Below are 15,570 nucleotides of genomic sequence, written 5' to 3'. Positions count from 1 at the left end.
CTGACGGGTTTGGACAGGTTAGATGCAGGAAGAATGTTCCCAATGTTGGGGAAGTCCAGAACCAGGGGTCACAGTCCAAGGATAATGGGTAAACTATTTAGGACCAAGATGAGGAGAAACTTCTTCAGAGAGTTGTGAAGCTATGGAATTCTCTACCACAGAAAGTTGTTCAGGCCAGTTCGTTAGATATGTTCAAAAGGGAGCTAGATGTGGCCTTTACGCCAAAGGGATGAAAGGGTACGGAGAGAAAGCAGGAATGAGGTACTGAGGTTGCATGATCAGCCATGATCATATTGAATGGTGGTACAGGCTCGAAGGGCCGAATGTCCTACTCCTGTATCTAGTTTCTATGGCCCCAAGTTTCCACATGATTTGCTCCTGATTTTTTAGGAGCAACTGGTGGAGAACGGAGTATCTTAGAAATCACAATTCTCCACATTTAAGTTTTCTGCAGTTCTAGTCAGGTAGAACAGTTTCACATTTGAACAGAATTTTTTTTTCAAAAGGGGGCGTGTCCAGCCACTGACACCTGATTTGAAAGTTTCCACAGTGAAAACGTACTCCAAACTAACTTAGAATGGAGCAAGTGAAGATTTTTGTAGGCCTGAAAAAACCTTGTCTACACATAAAAAAATCAGGCGCAGGTTACAAATTAGGCGTCCGGAACGAGGTGGGGGGGAGGGGGGGGGGGAAGGGAAGTCATTACACTCTACAATAAATCCTTAGTTATACTTATACAAATATTATACAAATAATTCCAACCTGAATAAAAATTTATAAGCAAAGAAAAGATTAAATAAACCATGTTCCTACCTGTGTGAAAGTGCTTCAGGCAGGGAGAAGGCTGCAGGAAGCCTCACAAGTTGAGGCAGCCGTTCCCGACGGCGGGGGGGGGGGGGGAGGAGGCAGTGAGGGCCCAACCGACGGCAGCGGGGGGGAGGTAGGGAGGAGGCAGCCGTTCCTGACGGCGGGGGGGGGGGGGGGGGGGGGGGAGAGGAGGCAGTGAGGGCCCGACCGACGGCAGCGGGGGGGAGGCAGCTGTTCCCGACGGCAGTGGGGGGGAGGCAGGGAGGAGGCTGCAGGAAGCCTCAGAAGTTGAGGCAGCCATTCCCGACGGCAGGGAGGGGGGGGGGGGGGGCGGAGGCCCCCCTGCCGTCGGTCGGGCCCGTCGGGAAACGGCTGCCTCAACTTCTGAGGCTTCCTGCAGCCTTCTCACTGCTGCAAGAAGCCTCAGTGCTGATCATGGAAGGGCAATGTGGTTTTATTAAAATACGTTAAAAATTGAACAGCTGCAAAGAACTACAAAAATGGCCGAGTGCCAATGTTTCCTTCACACTGCGCGTGCGCGAATGCTCCAACGCGCACGCGCAGGGTTGCCGGCACGAAAAAAAACTCATTTAAATGGTACCCGCTCCCTCCTACTTACAAAATCGGCGCGAGTGGTAGGCTCCGCCCCCTGGGCGCTGCGCCAAGCTGACATCGAGCTGCAAAGCGGTCGAGAGTAGCGCTTTTTTTTCAGCCTGAAAAACAGGCGCCCAGCTCGGAGGGGCGCCTGTTTTGCCGCATGTGGAAACTTGGGGCCTATGTTACTAAATGTTAAGTATTGCGCGGGCTAGCTGTGCTTCAGTTCCTGGGGATGTCTCAGTCAGCTACGCTTCAATTGATGCAATGTGCTATCATTCATCGTGTCCTTCAAATCAGCCTGCTGACTGGCCTGCCACACACCCTGCCCCCTCCTCTGCTGCTAACCATTTGATTGTTCTGTTATATTTTGCAGAACTTGAGACCAATCCTGACGATGCAGAAGGTTCAGACGCGGACGAGCTTGAAGAGAACATCTACCAATCCAACCCTCCAGACCAAGAACATGGGGGTGAGGGGGAGAGGGATGGGATGGAGCTGGAAGAAGCTCCCATGTTGTACTGACTTTGGAGGAGGTGCCGCTCATGAAGGTGACAGCCCCTTCCGTGACAGTGGTTTGAGTGTTGGTGGGACATTCCATGGTTTCACACCTTCCGAGGTTGCGGGTCCCAGTGGAGTGGTGCAGCGAGGCACACCCAGGGCCCCACCTTCCGAGGTTGCGGGTCCCAGCTCCATCCCCTCCCTCTCCCCCTCACCCCCATGTTCTTGGTCTGGAGGGTTGGATTGGTAGATGTTCTCTTCAAGCTCGTCCGCGTCTGAATCTTCTGCATCGTCAGGGTTGGTCTCAAGTTCTGCAAAATATAACAGAACAGTCAAATGGTTAGCAGCAGAGGAGGGGGCAGGGTGGGTGGCAGGCCAGTCAGCAGACAGATTTGAAGGACCACGATGAATGATAGCACATTGCATCAATTGAAGCGTAGCTGACTGAGACATCCCCAGGAACTGAAGCATAGCTAGTCCGCCTCACATAGTGAGTCTCGAGGCACACCCAGGGCCCCACCGTCCCAGGCTGTGGGTCCCTGAGGTGCAGGATTTAACAGATGTGGTTCAGATGATGTCATTGAGTGCAGAGAGCATTGACCTTACCCGATCACTCCTGGACGCCATCAATGGGGTTAGTGATGAGGTAGTGGGACTGTCGGGAGAAGTAACAGCAATGACACGAGAAATGAGAACGATATCCGGGACCAGCAGTGAGGGAATAGTGGCCATGAGGGAGGAAATGTCAGAGGTAGTGCAAACCACATCACTGACCATGAGCAAGGGAATGTTGCAGGTAGTTCAGACAGTTTTGGTCAACATGAGGGAGCGAATGTTGTAGGTCATTGAGACACTATCAGGGCACATGAGGGACAGCATGTTGTAATTAGCTGCTGCAATAAGGGAACACGCCCAGACCCCGTGCCCATTAACAGAATCAACTGTCACTCCCACTGCAGTCCCCACACCAGCCTTTGAAGAGCCCAAAGTCGGGCCCTCCCCGCAGTACCCGAGATCTTAGAAAGAATAAGCTTGGTACCAAGCTCAGAAACACTGCGCCACCGCCTGTGGGCAGGGGTGGTGGAGTGTCGAAGACCAAGCGTAGCCAGCGGTCTTAGAATAAGGGGGAGGAGAGATGGGTGCAGCCTTTCTTTGCTGCTGTTGCTGCTGTTATCATTATTATTGTTACTGCTGAAACTGTTCTCAAATTAAAAGTTTTTTGTAAGTTATGTTAATTTACATGTTTATAAGTGATCTTAAAGTTTTTAAGTGATCTTAAAAGTAAGGTTTGAAACAAGAATAATTTTATTAACAGTTGAGTACATTGTAAACTTTAGAATAAAATGTATTTTACATTAAAATTGAATCACGTTCCATTAATACAACACAACATTACGGAACAGCTCCAAACGGTAAACATGTCCATGTGGAATAGTTGCCGTGGAGCCCTCAGGCATCAGTAAAGCGTTCATGGATGAACTGCTGGCACAAGGCTTGAGCAATCGTTAATGGGGCACGATGGCCTACCCTCCTCCATCGTCGTGCTCCGGTCTGAGGCATTTGCATGGCTTCCTCACCCTCCTCTTCCTGCTCATCACCTGCATCTTCCACATCATTATCATCAGCCACTCTCACCTCAAATGGGTCTTCCACTACCAGGTGCTGCTGCCTCATGATGGCTAAGTTATGCAGCATGCAGCACACAACGGTGAACTGACTGACAATCTCAGGGGAGTATTGCAAGTAGCCTCCAGAATGGTCCAGGCATCAGAAACGCTGTTTCAATATGCCAAGGGTCCTCTCAATGATGCTGCGCGTCGCAATGTGCGACATGTTGTATTGACGGTCAGCTTCCGTCCGAATTATGCATCGGAGCATCATGAGCCAGGTGGTGAGGCCGTGCCCTTTGTCTCCCAGTAGCCAGCTCTGCACTTCTGGCTGCTGCTGCTGAAACATGGCAGATATAATGTTGTCACGTAGGATGAACGCATCATGGATGCTTCCAGGGTATCTTGCATCGACTGACATGATATGATGCATGTCATCACACACGAGCTGCACATTAATGGAGTGGAAGCCTTTGCTATTCCTGTACATCTCGGAATCCTCCAAAGGTGCTCACAAGGCGATGTGGGTACAATCAATGCAGCCCTGTACCTTTGGGAAGCCAGCAATCCTTGAGAAGCCCACAGCCCTGTCATGGATTGCTTGGGCGGTCAGGGGGAACTTTATGTAGTCATTCCTATGCGCGTACAGTGCAGTCGTGACCTGGCGAATGGAGGCATGTGTTGCATGTTGAGAGATGGCACACACATCCCCAGTTGTAGCTTGAAACGAGCCAGAGGCATAGAATGAAAGTGCAGCTGTAACCTTCACTTCAACTGACAAAGCAGTCCTCCTGATGCTTCTAGGTTGCAGGTCTGCTTTGACCAACTCACAGATCTCACTTACAACTTCTTTGCGGAAACGCAGCCTTCTGACAGTCTGCATCACCCAAGTGGAGGTTCGAACGCCTGTCTCGATACACCCGAGGTGGGTAAGGCCTCCTGCCCAACACCCTACGGGCTCTGATGTTCCTGATGCGATGAAGTCGAATCAAATGTCTCCTACGTAGCACCATGATTCAGAAGGCTCGCACAAGGTACGGCATTGTCAGTATTGCCCCCATACTTAAATTTAATCTTTGAAAGAATCTCAAAACAGCAGGAAAACAGGCAGGCAGGACCGCAGTTCTCTCTCTCTCTCCCCAAGGTCTGTGTGGATGGACCACACCCAAAGGTCTTGTGACTTATCCTCTCTTCCCCCCTTAACTAATTGGAGTCTTGTGACTTCTCTCTCTCTCTCCATTCTCCCCGCCCGCCCCCCCGCCACTCATTGCAGTCTTCAGTGCAGAAGGCACCTTGCTCCCCGGGCTCCAAGCCTTCTGATTGGCACCTCGCTCTCTCTATCAAAACTACGAAAAATTATAAAAAGCGGCGCAGACATGACGTCAAAAATAACTGGCCTAGAAAAATCATAACTAAGTCAGTTACGCCGGTGCAGATCGCAGGGGAAACTTTGAAAAAAATAAATACGCCAAAAAAAAGGCGCAAATGAATGGGGAAAATTGAACCTTTTAGGTTTAACTTGACTAGCTGAACCCCTGCATTCAACAAAAGTACAGGAAGTTTCCAGTATTATAAATTGGATTTAGAGAGTTACTATTCTAAACCCGAATTAGGGGTTGGCCTGTAGGATAATCAAAAGTAGAGGTTCACATAGGTTAGATAGAATTTATGATGAGAGAGAGAGAGAACGATTAAGCACCACCTTGCTTTTGAAAATACTGAAGCCTCCTTCTCCACCCAACATATCAACTTGGCTAATGTCACCATAAAAATGTATTTAAACACAAGTGATATAATTGGGAGAGTTCAAGGCTAAACTTATGAAGACGTGCAGGATCAGGCTAACACTCCACTGAGGAAATGAATCATGCTTCTTAGTCTGTTTGGATTTCAGCAGTACAAGGATTCAAGAATGTACGGCGAGTATCTTCTCCCTTCTTTATATTGATTGATATGCCTTGAAGCTTTAGAGTATTCAAGGTTGCAGCAGCTCTTTATTAAGTCATTTGTACAAGGAATCAAATACTTGAGCTTAAAGAGATCATAAAATACCTCCTATCCATGCAATACCTTCTTTTCCAGAAACATCGGAAGTAAAGTTGCCTTTTGTGACAAGAAGTGATAAACTAACAAGTTCTTTTTTACTTTGAAATTTAGGGCACAGCTCCATACACCGCTCCCAATGTCCATGATTCAAAGTTGGGGGAAAACTCGCATTTTCCTGAAGAAAGAGTGTTCAGCTCCATTCGCAACTTCTCAGAAAATGAAGTAGTCCATGCCCGCATGCAGCATGACCTGGATGGTATTCAGGCTTGGGTTGATAAGTGGCAAGTAACATTCGCGCCACACAAGTGTCAGGCAATGATCATCTTCAACAAATGAGAGTCTAGCCACCTCCGCTTGATATTCAACGACATTACCATCGCCGAATGCCCCACCATCAACATCCTGGGGGTCACCATTAACCAGAAACTTAACTGGACCAGCCACATAAATACCATGGCAATAAGAGCAAGTCAGAGGCTGGGTATTCTGCGGCAAGTGTCTCACTTCCCGACTCCTCAAAGCCTTTCTACCATCTGCAAGACACAAGTCAGGAGTGTGATGGAATACTCTCCACTTGCCTGGATGAGTGCAGCTCCAACAACAGTCAAGAAGCTCAACACCATCCGGGACAAAGCAGCCCACTTGATTGGCACCACATCCACCACCTTCAACATTCACTCCCTCCACCACCGGCGCACCGTAACTGCAGTGTGTATCATGCAACTCGCCAAGGCTTCTTCAGCAGTCGTTGCTTCATCACTGTTGGGTCAAAATCCTGGAACTCCCTCCCTAACAGCACTCTGGGAATTCCTTCACCACAAAGTTTGCAGCAGTTCAAGGCAGCGGCTCACCACCACCTTCTCAAGGGCAATTAGGGATGGACAATAAATGGTGGCCTTGACGACGACATCCACATCCCAGAACAATAAAAAAAAAGAGCATTCCTTTCAGAACATTACCTCCATAAAAGTTGGTTAGACATGTGCAGGCCAGTATAGATTCAGAAATACTCAGCTTCAGCCTCTGATCTCTCTCTCCATCAAACCATCCCTCAATTTTTATCATACTATTATGGTCAGTACTCTGCTGAATTTCCAACTCTTGCTTCCTTCAAGCTCCAAAGATGTCAAACTAATGTTTTTTTCTCGTTTTTACATCTTCACATGTTCAAATGAAGATTCAGTGCAGTCCCTCACTTTAACTAATTCTTTCCTCCGGCTTCAAAATTGAAACTTCTTACCTTCCTCAGTCCTTCTTTCCTCCTACAATCTTCAGGTATTTAAAGCCCAAAATTGGTTGTCACCTAATCATATCTTTTTTTTACTCTTTTCAACCAAGTCTCTGGGTCGAAGACTCTGTTTTTTCAATAAACCAAAAAAAATTTACAAAACTAAATACCTGGAAGAAATTTTAAATGTAAATGAGCAAAGCCATAGCGGCATGTGCCTTGGACGAACATCTCATATTACTTCTGAGGGAGTCTTTAAATTTAAAAAAAAAAATGTTTTTGAATCATTCCCATTCTCAAGGTTTCCATTTTAGCCAACTAAAAAAAGCTATTGCCCCTGGACTCACTTTCAAAAGTTCTTAATATCTAGGCTTGCACAAAAAATGGACTGAAAACATTTTAATTATGATCAAATAGAGGATGCAGCGATAATGAATGTTCAAATTTAAGTGACGTGGTTGATTTCAATATATAACAGTGCAGTTTCAGGTTTCCTTTTCTATCCCACGAGGGAAATTGCCCCGCAGGAGCACGGCCACCACTGGTTGGTGCCCCCGACAGCTTTGCAAGGCGGGAAGTTGCCAGTGGTTGGGCGGTGCGGCTGCCCTTAAAAGGGAGGGCGTACTGCTGAGGCTGCCATTTTTGTTGGCCTACTCTGCAGTCGGCACAACAATGGTGGCCAGCAGGCAGCCCGGCACCCCCTCTTGGGTGACAGGTCACTGGCCCGGCCGAACCTCTCCCCGGCGGCCCAGTGGGTGTCAAAGAGGCCTCACTAGGCCTCGCAGCATCCTTCCCCTTAAAGTGAAGAGGAGGGACGTTGCTACGGACACCGCCCCCCTCCCGCGCAAACCTGCCCATACACCGATTCAAACAGCGCCCCAAAGCGCTGGAAGGCAGTGTCAAAGTTAAAGTGCCGATTTTCCGCCGGTTCCCTCTGACTCCCACCGTCGGTCACAATTTGAATAATTCGAATTATCCGCCCCATTTGCAATTGTAAGGAATGACAGATCTCAGGTCAAGAATACATCTGAGAATCAGGCTAAATATAGAAAGTTCAGAAGGGAAGTGAAAAAGAAAATAAGAGTGGAAAAGAGAGGGTATGAGAAGAGAATGGCAGGTAACATAAAAGTTAATCCAAAAGTCTTCTATAGGCAAATAAATAGTAAACAGGTAGTAAGAGGAGGAGCAGGGTCGATTAGGGACCAAAAAAGAGATCTATGCATGGAGGCAGAGGGTACGGCTGAGGTACTAAATGAGTATTTTGCATCTGTCTTTACCAAGGAAGAAGATGCTGCCATAGACATAGTAAAGGAAGAGGTAGAGGAGATACTGGATGGGATAAGAATTGATAAAGACGTGCTAAACATAAGAACATAAGAAATAGGAGCAGGAGTAGGCCATATGGCCCCTCGAGCCTGCTCCGCCATTCATTAAGATCATGGCTGATCTGATCATGGACTCAGCTCCACCTCCCTGCCTGCTTCCCATAACCCCGTATCGTTTAAGAAACTCTATTTCTATCGTAAATTTATTCAATGTCCCAAGTTTCCACAGCTCTCTGAGGCAGCGAATTCCACAGATTTACAAACCTCTCAGAGAAGAAATTTCTCCTCATCTCAGTTTTACTAGAAAGGCTGACTGTACTTAAAGTAGATAAGTCACCAGGACCAGATGGGATGGCTGCTAGGACACTGAGGGAAGTGAAGGAAGAAATAGCGGAGGTACTGGCCATAACCTTCCAATCCTCTTTAGAAACGGGGGTGGTACCAGAGGACAGGAGAATTGTAAATGTTCAAAAAAGGGTGTAACGATAAAACCAGCAAAATCAGTTCAACCTCGGTAGTGGGGAAGTTATTAGAAACAATAACCAGGGACAAAATTAACAGGCACTTGGACCGTGTGGATTAAATAAGGAAAGCCAGCATTGCCTTGTTAAAGGCAAACCGTGTTGAACCAACTTGATCATGATTTGATGAAGTAACAGAGAAGGTTGATGAGAGCAATGCGGTTGACGGGTGTACATGGATTTCCAAAAAGGCGTTCGGCAAAGCTCCAGCAAAATTGAAGCCCATAGAATAAAAGGGACAGTGGCAGAATGACCAAGTGATGAAGGGTCGAGAACCGGAGGACACAGATTTAAGGTGATTGGTAAAAGAACCAAAGACAACACAAGAAAAAACCTTTTACACAGCAAGTAATTAGGATCCGGAATGCATTGCCTGAAAGGGTGGTGGAGGCAGACTCAATAACAGTTTTCAAAAGGGAATTGGATAAGTACCTGAAAGAAAACATTTTGCAGGGCTACGGGGAAAGGGTAGGGGAGTGGGATTAGCTGGTGCTCTTGTAGACAGCAAGCACGGGCTCAATGGGCCGAATGGCTTTCTTCCGTGCTGTAACCATTCTATGATTCTATGGCAATTGAAATATTGTGCCTTCTTTAGGACAGGATCAAGAATTACAACGTGCACTTTGATAATCTTGGTCTTTCGCTTTTGACTACAAGAGGTGTGGTTAACATTAATCCTGGTTTGTTTGATAGCTTGAAAAAATGTGCCATTACTAGCCAGAGTAAAATATTTTATTATCTAATTTGTAAGGATTCACCCAGAAATCAGTATATATGAATTCATGATTGTCTGGAATAGGGGTAATTTTCTCTCTCTCACCCTGCCAAATATTTTGCAATCCAGGAATATTCATGTCTGTGAAACAGTAAGATTAGGCAGTCAAATGGGCTTTTACATTGTACCTAACATATTACCTTGCAGGTGGGTTTAGGTTGAAGTAGGATTGATAGATTGAGTTTATGATACCAAAGTTACTCATGTTCTTCACGTACAGATGAAGCAGAATGATATCCGATAACGTGTACTCTTTCATTTCCAATTCCACTACAGCAAAACAAAAAATAATCATCTTTCAACCAAACAAGTGAAAGTTTTACATTAATATATTCTGAAGAAACCGTTTCTCTATTTTCTCTTTTTGTTTTGATTTAGAAAGAGTGCTACTCAGTTGCACAGTGATGTTAAACATTTATGTAGGAAAATGAACATTGCTATTGGAGAAAACGATTGCAAATGTAGAACATATTTATGGTGATGTGCATCTTTATTTCATATAAACCATTATGCTACAAAAGTCAATTTTGTAATCCTTGAAGAGTTAACAGCATTTTTAACCTAAATCCCAGGCTGTGATTAGAATTACCTTTATTCTACAGTACACAACAAAAGAGAGATGAGCTCCACCAGGATATATTATGTCTTGCTCAAATGCTCCAATATATCTACCTTTGTCATATACATCATTACTTTGGGAAAAATAGGTTCTATGCAATGTCTTTCTGCAGATAACGGGACAAGTTTTCATCTTAGCCCAATGCACAAATGTACTTTTGCTGTGGTGTTGAGGACAGTGGCGTTTTCCAAATCTATGCCCATAATCCTGCTCGTTGCAATGCATTATTCTAACACTTTTTAATGTGGAAATGTTCCCCAAGGTTTCTTTTGCCGACATAACAAATTATTCTAACTTTTTGAGATTGACTGGAAGCACACTGTTGAAATAAAAGAGAATTAAGGAAATACCTTGCAGCGTGGAAAATATCTGCTTTGTTGCATCATTAATGCTTTTCCCTTCCATGGGAAAAAATGCCCCACTAATCCACTGGTATCCTTTTTTTGTTTTCCCAGACCAATGATTTAACTTCTCTGAAAGAAAATAAATCACATACTCATAAAATATGGAGCTAATACATAGAGGATGGTGAATTCTTCTGTCATTCACCATCTAAAATTATTTAGGATTCTGGAAGGCCTCATCTCACAGTTGAATAGCCTGTAACAGTTGTATCATAGTCTATTTACATGCTCAGCATTGTACACACATACACATGCACCTACTGAAAACATTTATACATACACTGATATAAAATAAATTTATGACTGTTCTACAAATAAGTTTATTGAAGCCATGCAATTAATTTACTGCAGCAAGAAGTTATTGTTGTGTGATATGTTTCTATTGTGATAAAAATGCTTTTATTCCAACAGGACAATTTGAACTAGAAGGTCGGTGTTAACCTATTTGCGTTAAGCAGTTTAATGTTCGACTAAGTGGTAAGAATATGATGCGAATACCTTAAGTACTTGCACCAAAATATTGCTCATCGGAAAATGTTCCCTTAATTGCCACTTTTCAGGTTGTACCATTTAAATGCAATGGAAATATAATCTAATCTGTATAAAATATAATGGCCTGGAAATTCCGGTCAGAGGCTTCCCGCGGGCAATTACCTCCGACTGGAGAATTTTTACGAATCTACCTGGTAGTCTAGGACGTGTCCTGGATTCCGTTGGGGAGCCTTCTCTTCTCGCGCTGTGAAGAGCACTCCCGTCCGGAGGGTTCCCTGGCAGAAGAAGCAGTCACGTGTGACTGCTCAGCCAATCAGGTACGTATTCCACAGCTTTCCCATTAATAGCAATGACAACTCCGTATCTATGAGTTTTCAGTGCTATTAATGGGAAAAAAAAACAAACACACACTAATAAAAAATAAAAAACAGACCTCACATAATTAAAATTAATTGAAATTAAAGTTAATAAATGCCTTAGAAAAAAACAATATTTTTCCGATTTTTTTTTTAAGTTTTGTAATTCGAGTGAAAAATAAACTTATCTTAGTGGGCAGAGTTTTTAAACAATAAAATGTGTTTATTTTATTTAATTTTATTATATTTTTGTATGTTTTAAAACATTTGCGCCTGTAAAAGTAGGCTATGCATCTGCTTTTATCAGGCACAAGAATTTTGAGGACATTTGCTGGACAAGATATGGGTAAATACCACAATCTTGCCCGTGCAAATGACCTCGCACCCAATCTGCTTGACAGATCGGAAAAGACGGTTTTCAGCGCATGCACATAACATGCTGAAAACCGGCTTTTCCGATGCCTTCCCGGGTCCGTAGACACTCCGTACAGACCCAGGAGGCAGGAATTTCTGGGCCATAATGTACCATGACTTACTCTAACTCAACATTTGGAAACAAGTTTAAAAGTTAACATATAATCTTAAACTGATGAAATTAACAAAAAATTATTACAATACAATTTTTTAAACTGATAATTTCTAACAATCAGTCTTAAAATGGGGAATTCATAAAATCTTTATGAAATATGCAACTTTATGTATTTTGCAAAATTTTTACAACAGGCCTCTGAATGGAACCACGGTTCCCAACCACGGGTGCCAAAAACCCTCTAGTATGTGATTCAAGTGGCCGTTCTTCCAGTATGAGCTCGACAATGAGTGCCAGCCGTCAATTCGAGCTTGGAAGTTGATCACAGCTGAACCTCATTCTGCCCTCACCCAATGCCCACACATGCTCACTTTGCAGCAAGGATTTCTAGCAGGAATTCTGGCTTTCCCCTCCTTTCCACACTTGGGCTAATAATTGGACATCCATTGCGATCGATCTGAGATCAGCTAACTTGGCATCTACCAGGAATCAAATGCAGGTCTTCCTGATCTGTATAGCTCAGTACCACATCATGCAGTGCCACCCACGGGCAGTCTTGAAAATACTTTTTTCGCGCACATTGTGTGTATAATGTAATGACAGCTTTATATCTCTAATTACAATGCTATTCATTCATCAACAGTTGAAGATCTGTGCATGTTTAAGCATTATGCTATACTTCTTTGTTTCTGACACCCATTCCTAATCCTGTGTCAGGTCTCAAACACTACATTTTAAAGAGAAGACCAAAGGTCTTATATATATATATATATATATATATATTATAATTTTGGCAATTAACATATTCCCATAGTGATATGTTTCCTGGAATTTAGAAAATTACAGGATGATTGGATCAAATGTTTTAAGATATTAAGGGGAACTGATAGGGTAGATAGAGAACAACTATTTCCATTGTTTGGGGAGTCTAGGACTAGGGGACATAGCCTAAAAATTAGAGCCAGGCTTTTCAGGATTCAAGTTAGAAAACACTTCCACACAGAAAGGGTGGCTGAAGTTTGGAACTCTCCTCTGCAAATGGCAGTTGATATTGGGTCAGTTATTCATTTTAAATCTGAGATTGATAGATTTCTGTTAACCAAAGATATTAAAGGATAAAGGACAAAGGCAGGTATATGGAGTTAGGTCACAGATCAGCCATGATCCTGTTGAATGGTGGAACAGGCTCCATGGACTGACTGGCCTATCCTTCTGCCAATGTTCCTAAACTTTTATAAAACACTGGTTAGGCATCAGCTGGACAATTGTGTACAATTCTGAGCACCACACTTTAGGAAGGATGTCAAGACCTTGGAGGGGTTATAGAGGAGGTTTACCAGGAAGAATGAGGAGAGGTGACATAAACTAAATGGTATAGTTTTAAAGAGGGTGCAGGAACAGAGAGACCTGGGGATGTACGTTCACAAATTGTTGAAGGTGACAGGACAAGCTGAGAAGGCTGTTAAAAAGGTATACGAGATTCTTGGCTTTAGTAACAGAGGCATAGAGTACAAAAGCAAGGAAGTTATGCCAAAACTTTATAAAACACTGTTCAAAATCATGAACGGTTTTGATAAGAGTAAATACGGAGAAATTGTTTCCAGTGGCAGAAGGGACGGTAACTCGAGGACAGAGTGAAGGTGAAAAGGACCAGACACGACGCGAAAAAAACTTATGCAGCAAGTGGTTGTGATCTGGAAGGAATGGTCTGAAAGGGCGGTGGAAGCAGATTCAATAGTAGCTTTCAAAAGGGAATTGGATAAATACTTGAAGGGAACAAAATAGTGGGCTTTGGGGAAAAAGCAGGGGAGTGGGACTAATTGGATTGCTCTTTCAAAACCAGCGCAGGCAGGATGGGCCGAGCATCCTCTTTCTTTGCTGTAAGATTCTATGGGACTGAACTTAGTGGATTCACCTCCCGCTGCCGCCGAGTTTGGTGGAGGCCTCCAGCCAGCGGGGAGGGAAGACCGCTGGGGACTGCCCGTTGACATCCACTGGTGCATAATGCGCACAAGTGTCCTCCTGCCCGCCAAGCTGCCAGTTTGGTCCGGGCGGGAGTGTCCGCTGCAGCAGGGGGAAGGACCGCCGCATGGAGGCAGGTCTAACCTCAACAATAAGCAAGACCACCTGCAAAAAAAGGTTAGTAAACTTCTTTTATTTATTTTTTTTCCAGTGATTCAGGTGGATGGGGTCCCCTGAAGGTTTTCAGGTATTTTTTTATTTATTTTTAATTTTATATGTTCCCCCCCCTCCCTGGGCCCGACTCAATCCTCGGCGGTACTTTGCCGATGATTGCATTTGGCACCGAGATTGGGATGTCGCGCCCGCTGCCACCCAGATTCATGGCGTGTCGTTTTTTTTGCCGCCGGGCGGTCTTTCCAGAACTTTTCCATGAAACTCCCGCCCAAAGTACCGTCAGATATCCCAGCGGTCCTTTGGGCGGCACTTGGGCGGAACACCAAGTTCGGGGCCTATGATTCGAAGTGAAGCCATACTATTATTAGAGTTTTAAATGCAATAACTTTTCATTTATGTGTTAGCTCACTAATTGTCTATTATTAATTAACATTTACTGTTACTTTTTGGTCATAAACTCACCAACTTCAGAGGAAATAGTTGTGGTGAGATTCCAAGTGATCTGTGGTTTTGACATCTCTCTGCAATCTTCACTTTCTGTGCTATTCTCCTGATTGCAGCAAGACAAACAGGACTCCATTTCAGCAAGTGCTACACTTGAAGGTACATGCTGTACAAAAAAAAAGTTAAAAATTAATGTCCTCTTCACATAGAATACACAACTGCATTGGGCTTGATTTTAGCAGAGCCACAGTGTGCCTGTCCGGGAGCAGCAGCAGGCAGGCATGGCCGATTTTAACAGCAAGACATCATTGACATGCCGCTTGCCATCTTCCCGATCAAAAGGGTCGGAAGGTTTGCGGGAAGTGGCCGTCAAGCTGTTAAAATTCAAGCAGCAAGAGGTCACCACTGGGGATTCATGACGACCGTCCAGGTTTGTGTTCCTAGAGGGGAATTTGGTCAGTGGAGTTGGTGGGGTGAGCGGGAGGAGGCCCAGTGTTTCATTGTGGGGCACTCCTTCTCCTCCTGCCCCACAAGATACTAAAAAAGGACTGCCCTCCTGCCTGGTTTCCACCTGGCAGGGAGAGTTCAAACTGACCCTATGATTTCAGAGTCAGTCAGATTAAATGCATAGGCAGATGAAGTTTAGTATAACATATGAAATAGGAACAGGAGCAGGCCATTTGGACCCTCGAGCCTGCTCTGCCATTCAATAAGATCACGGCTGATCTGATCCTGGCCTCAACTCCACTTCTCCGCCCGCTCCCCCTAGCCCTCTCAAAGATCTGTCAATCTCCACCTTAAATACATTCATTGGGCTCAAAATTGGCCCACCCATTTTATCGGCGCACTCACCAGAGATGCGCCGATTTTGTGGGTTGAAAACAGCGCCGCAAAGATGTCTCCGGATTCTGGCCGCTCTGTGGCCTCTCCCATGGCTTGGCATGGCATGGACTGTCGTTTAGGGGGCGGAGCAAGGGCCCTGCACGAAAAACAATGCCGTCAGCTCTCCGCATGCGCACTGGAGCATTCGCACATGCGCAGTAGCGCCTGCCAATGATGATGATGCGTGCTGCAGTGTGGGACCCGATGCGTCCCGCCCCTATCCCGGGCTGAATGGCCTGCCGCCTTCCAGGGCTAAGGGTACAACAAACAGGTTGGTGAGGGGAGAGTTTTGATCGGGGGGGGG

General features: G+C 45.0%; 1 protein-coding gene across 4 annotated transcripts in view; it reads right to left on the bottom strand.

The window, feature by feature from the left end:
- dph6 (diphthamine biosynthesis 6) overlaps window positions 1–15,570 on the bottom strand; it is a 363,508-nt gene that overhangs the window by 156,611 nt on the left and 191,327 nt on the right. For all 4 annotated transcript variants that reach the window (XM_070878999.1, XM_070878998.1, XM_070879000.1 and 1 more), the window contains 3 exons: window positions 14,403–14,550; window positions 10,374–10,496; window positions 9,545–9,674 (listed from right to left, as the gene is read on the bottom strand). In XM_070878999.1, the coding sequence (XP_070735100.1) occupies window positions 9,545–9,674; window positions 10,374–10,496; window positions 14,403–14,550 (401 nt within the window). The remainder of the gene's footprint in view (window positions 1–9,544; window positions 9,675–10,373; window positions 10,497–14,402; window positions 14,551–15,570) is intronic.

The sequence above is a fragment of the Pristiophorus japonicus genome, chromosome 4, assembly GCF_044704955.1.
Source record: "Pristiophorus japonicus isolate sPriJap1 chromosome 4, sPriJap1.hap1, whole genome shotgun sequence".
Taxonomy (NCBI): domain Eukaryota; kingdom Metazoa; phylum Chordata; class Chondrichthyes; family Pristiophoridae; genus Pristiophorus; species Pristiophorus japonicus.
Note: the sequence above shows the minus strand (reverse complement) of the source record. Positions and strands in the feature narration are given on the sequence as shown.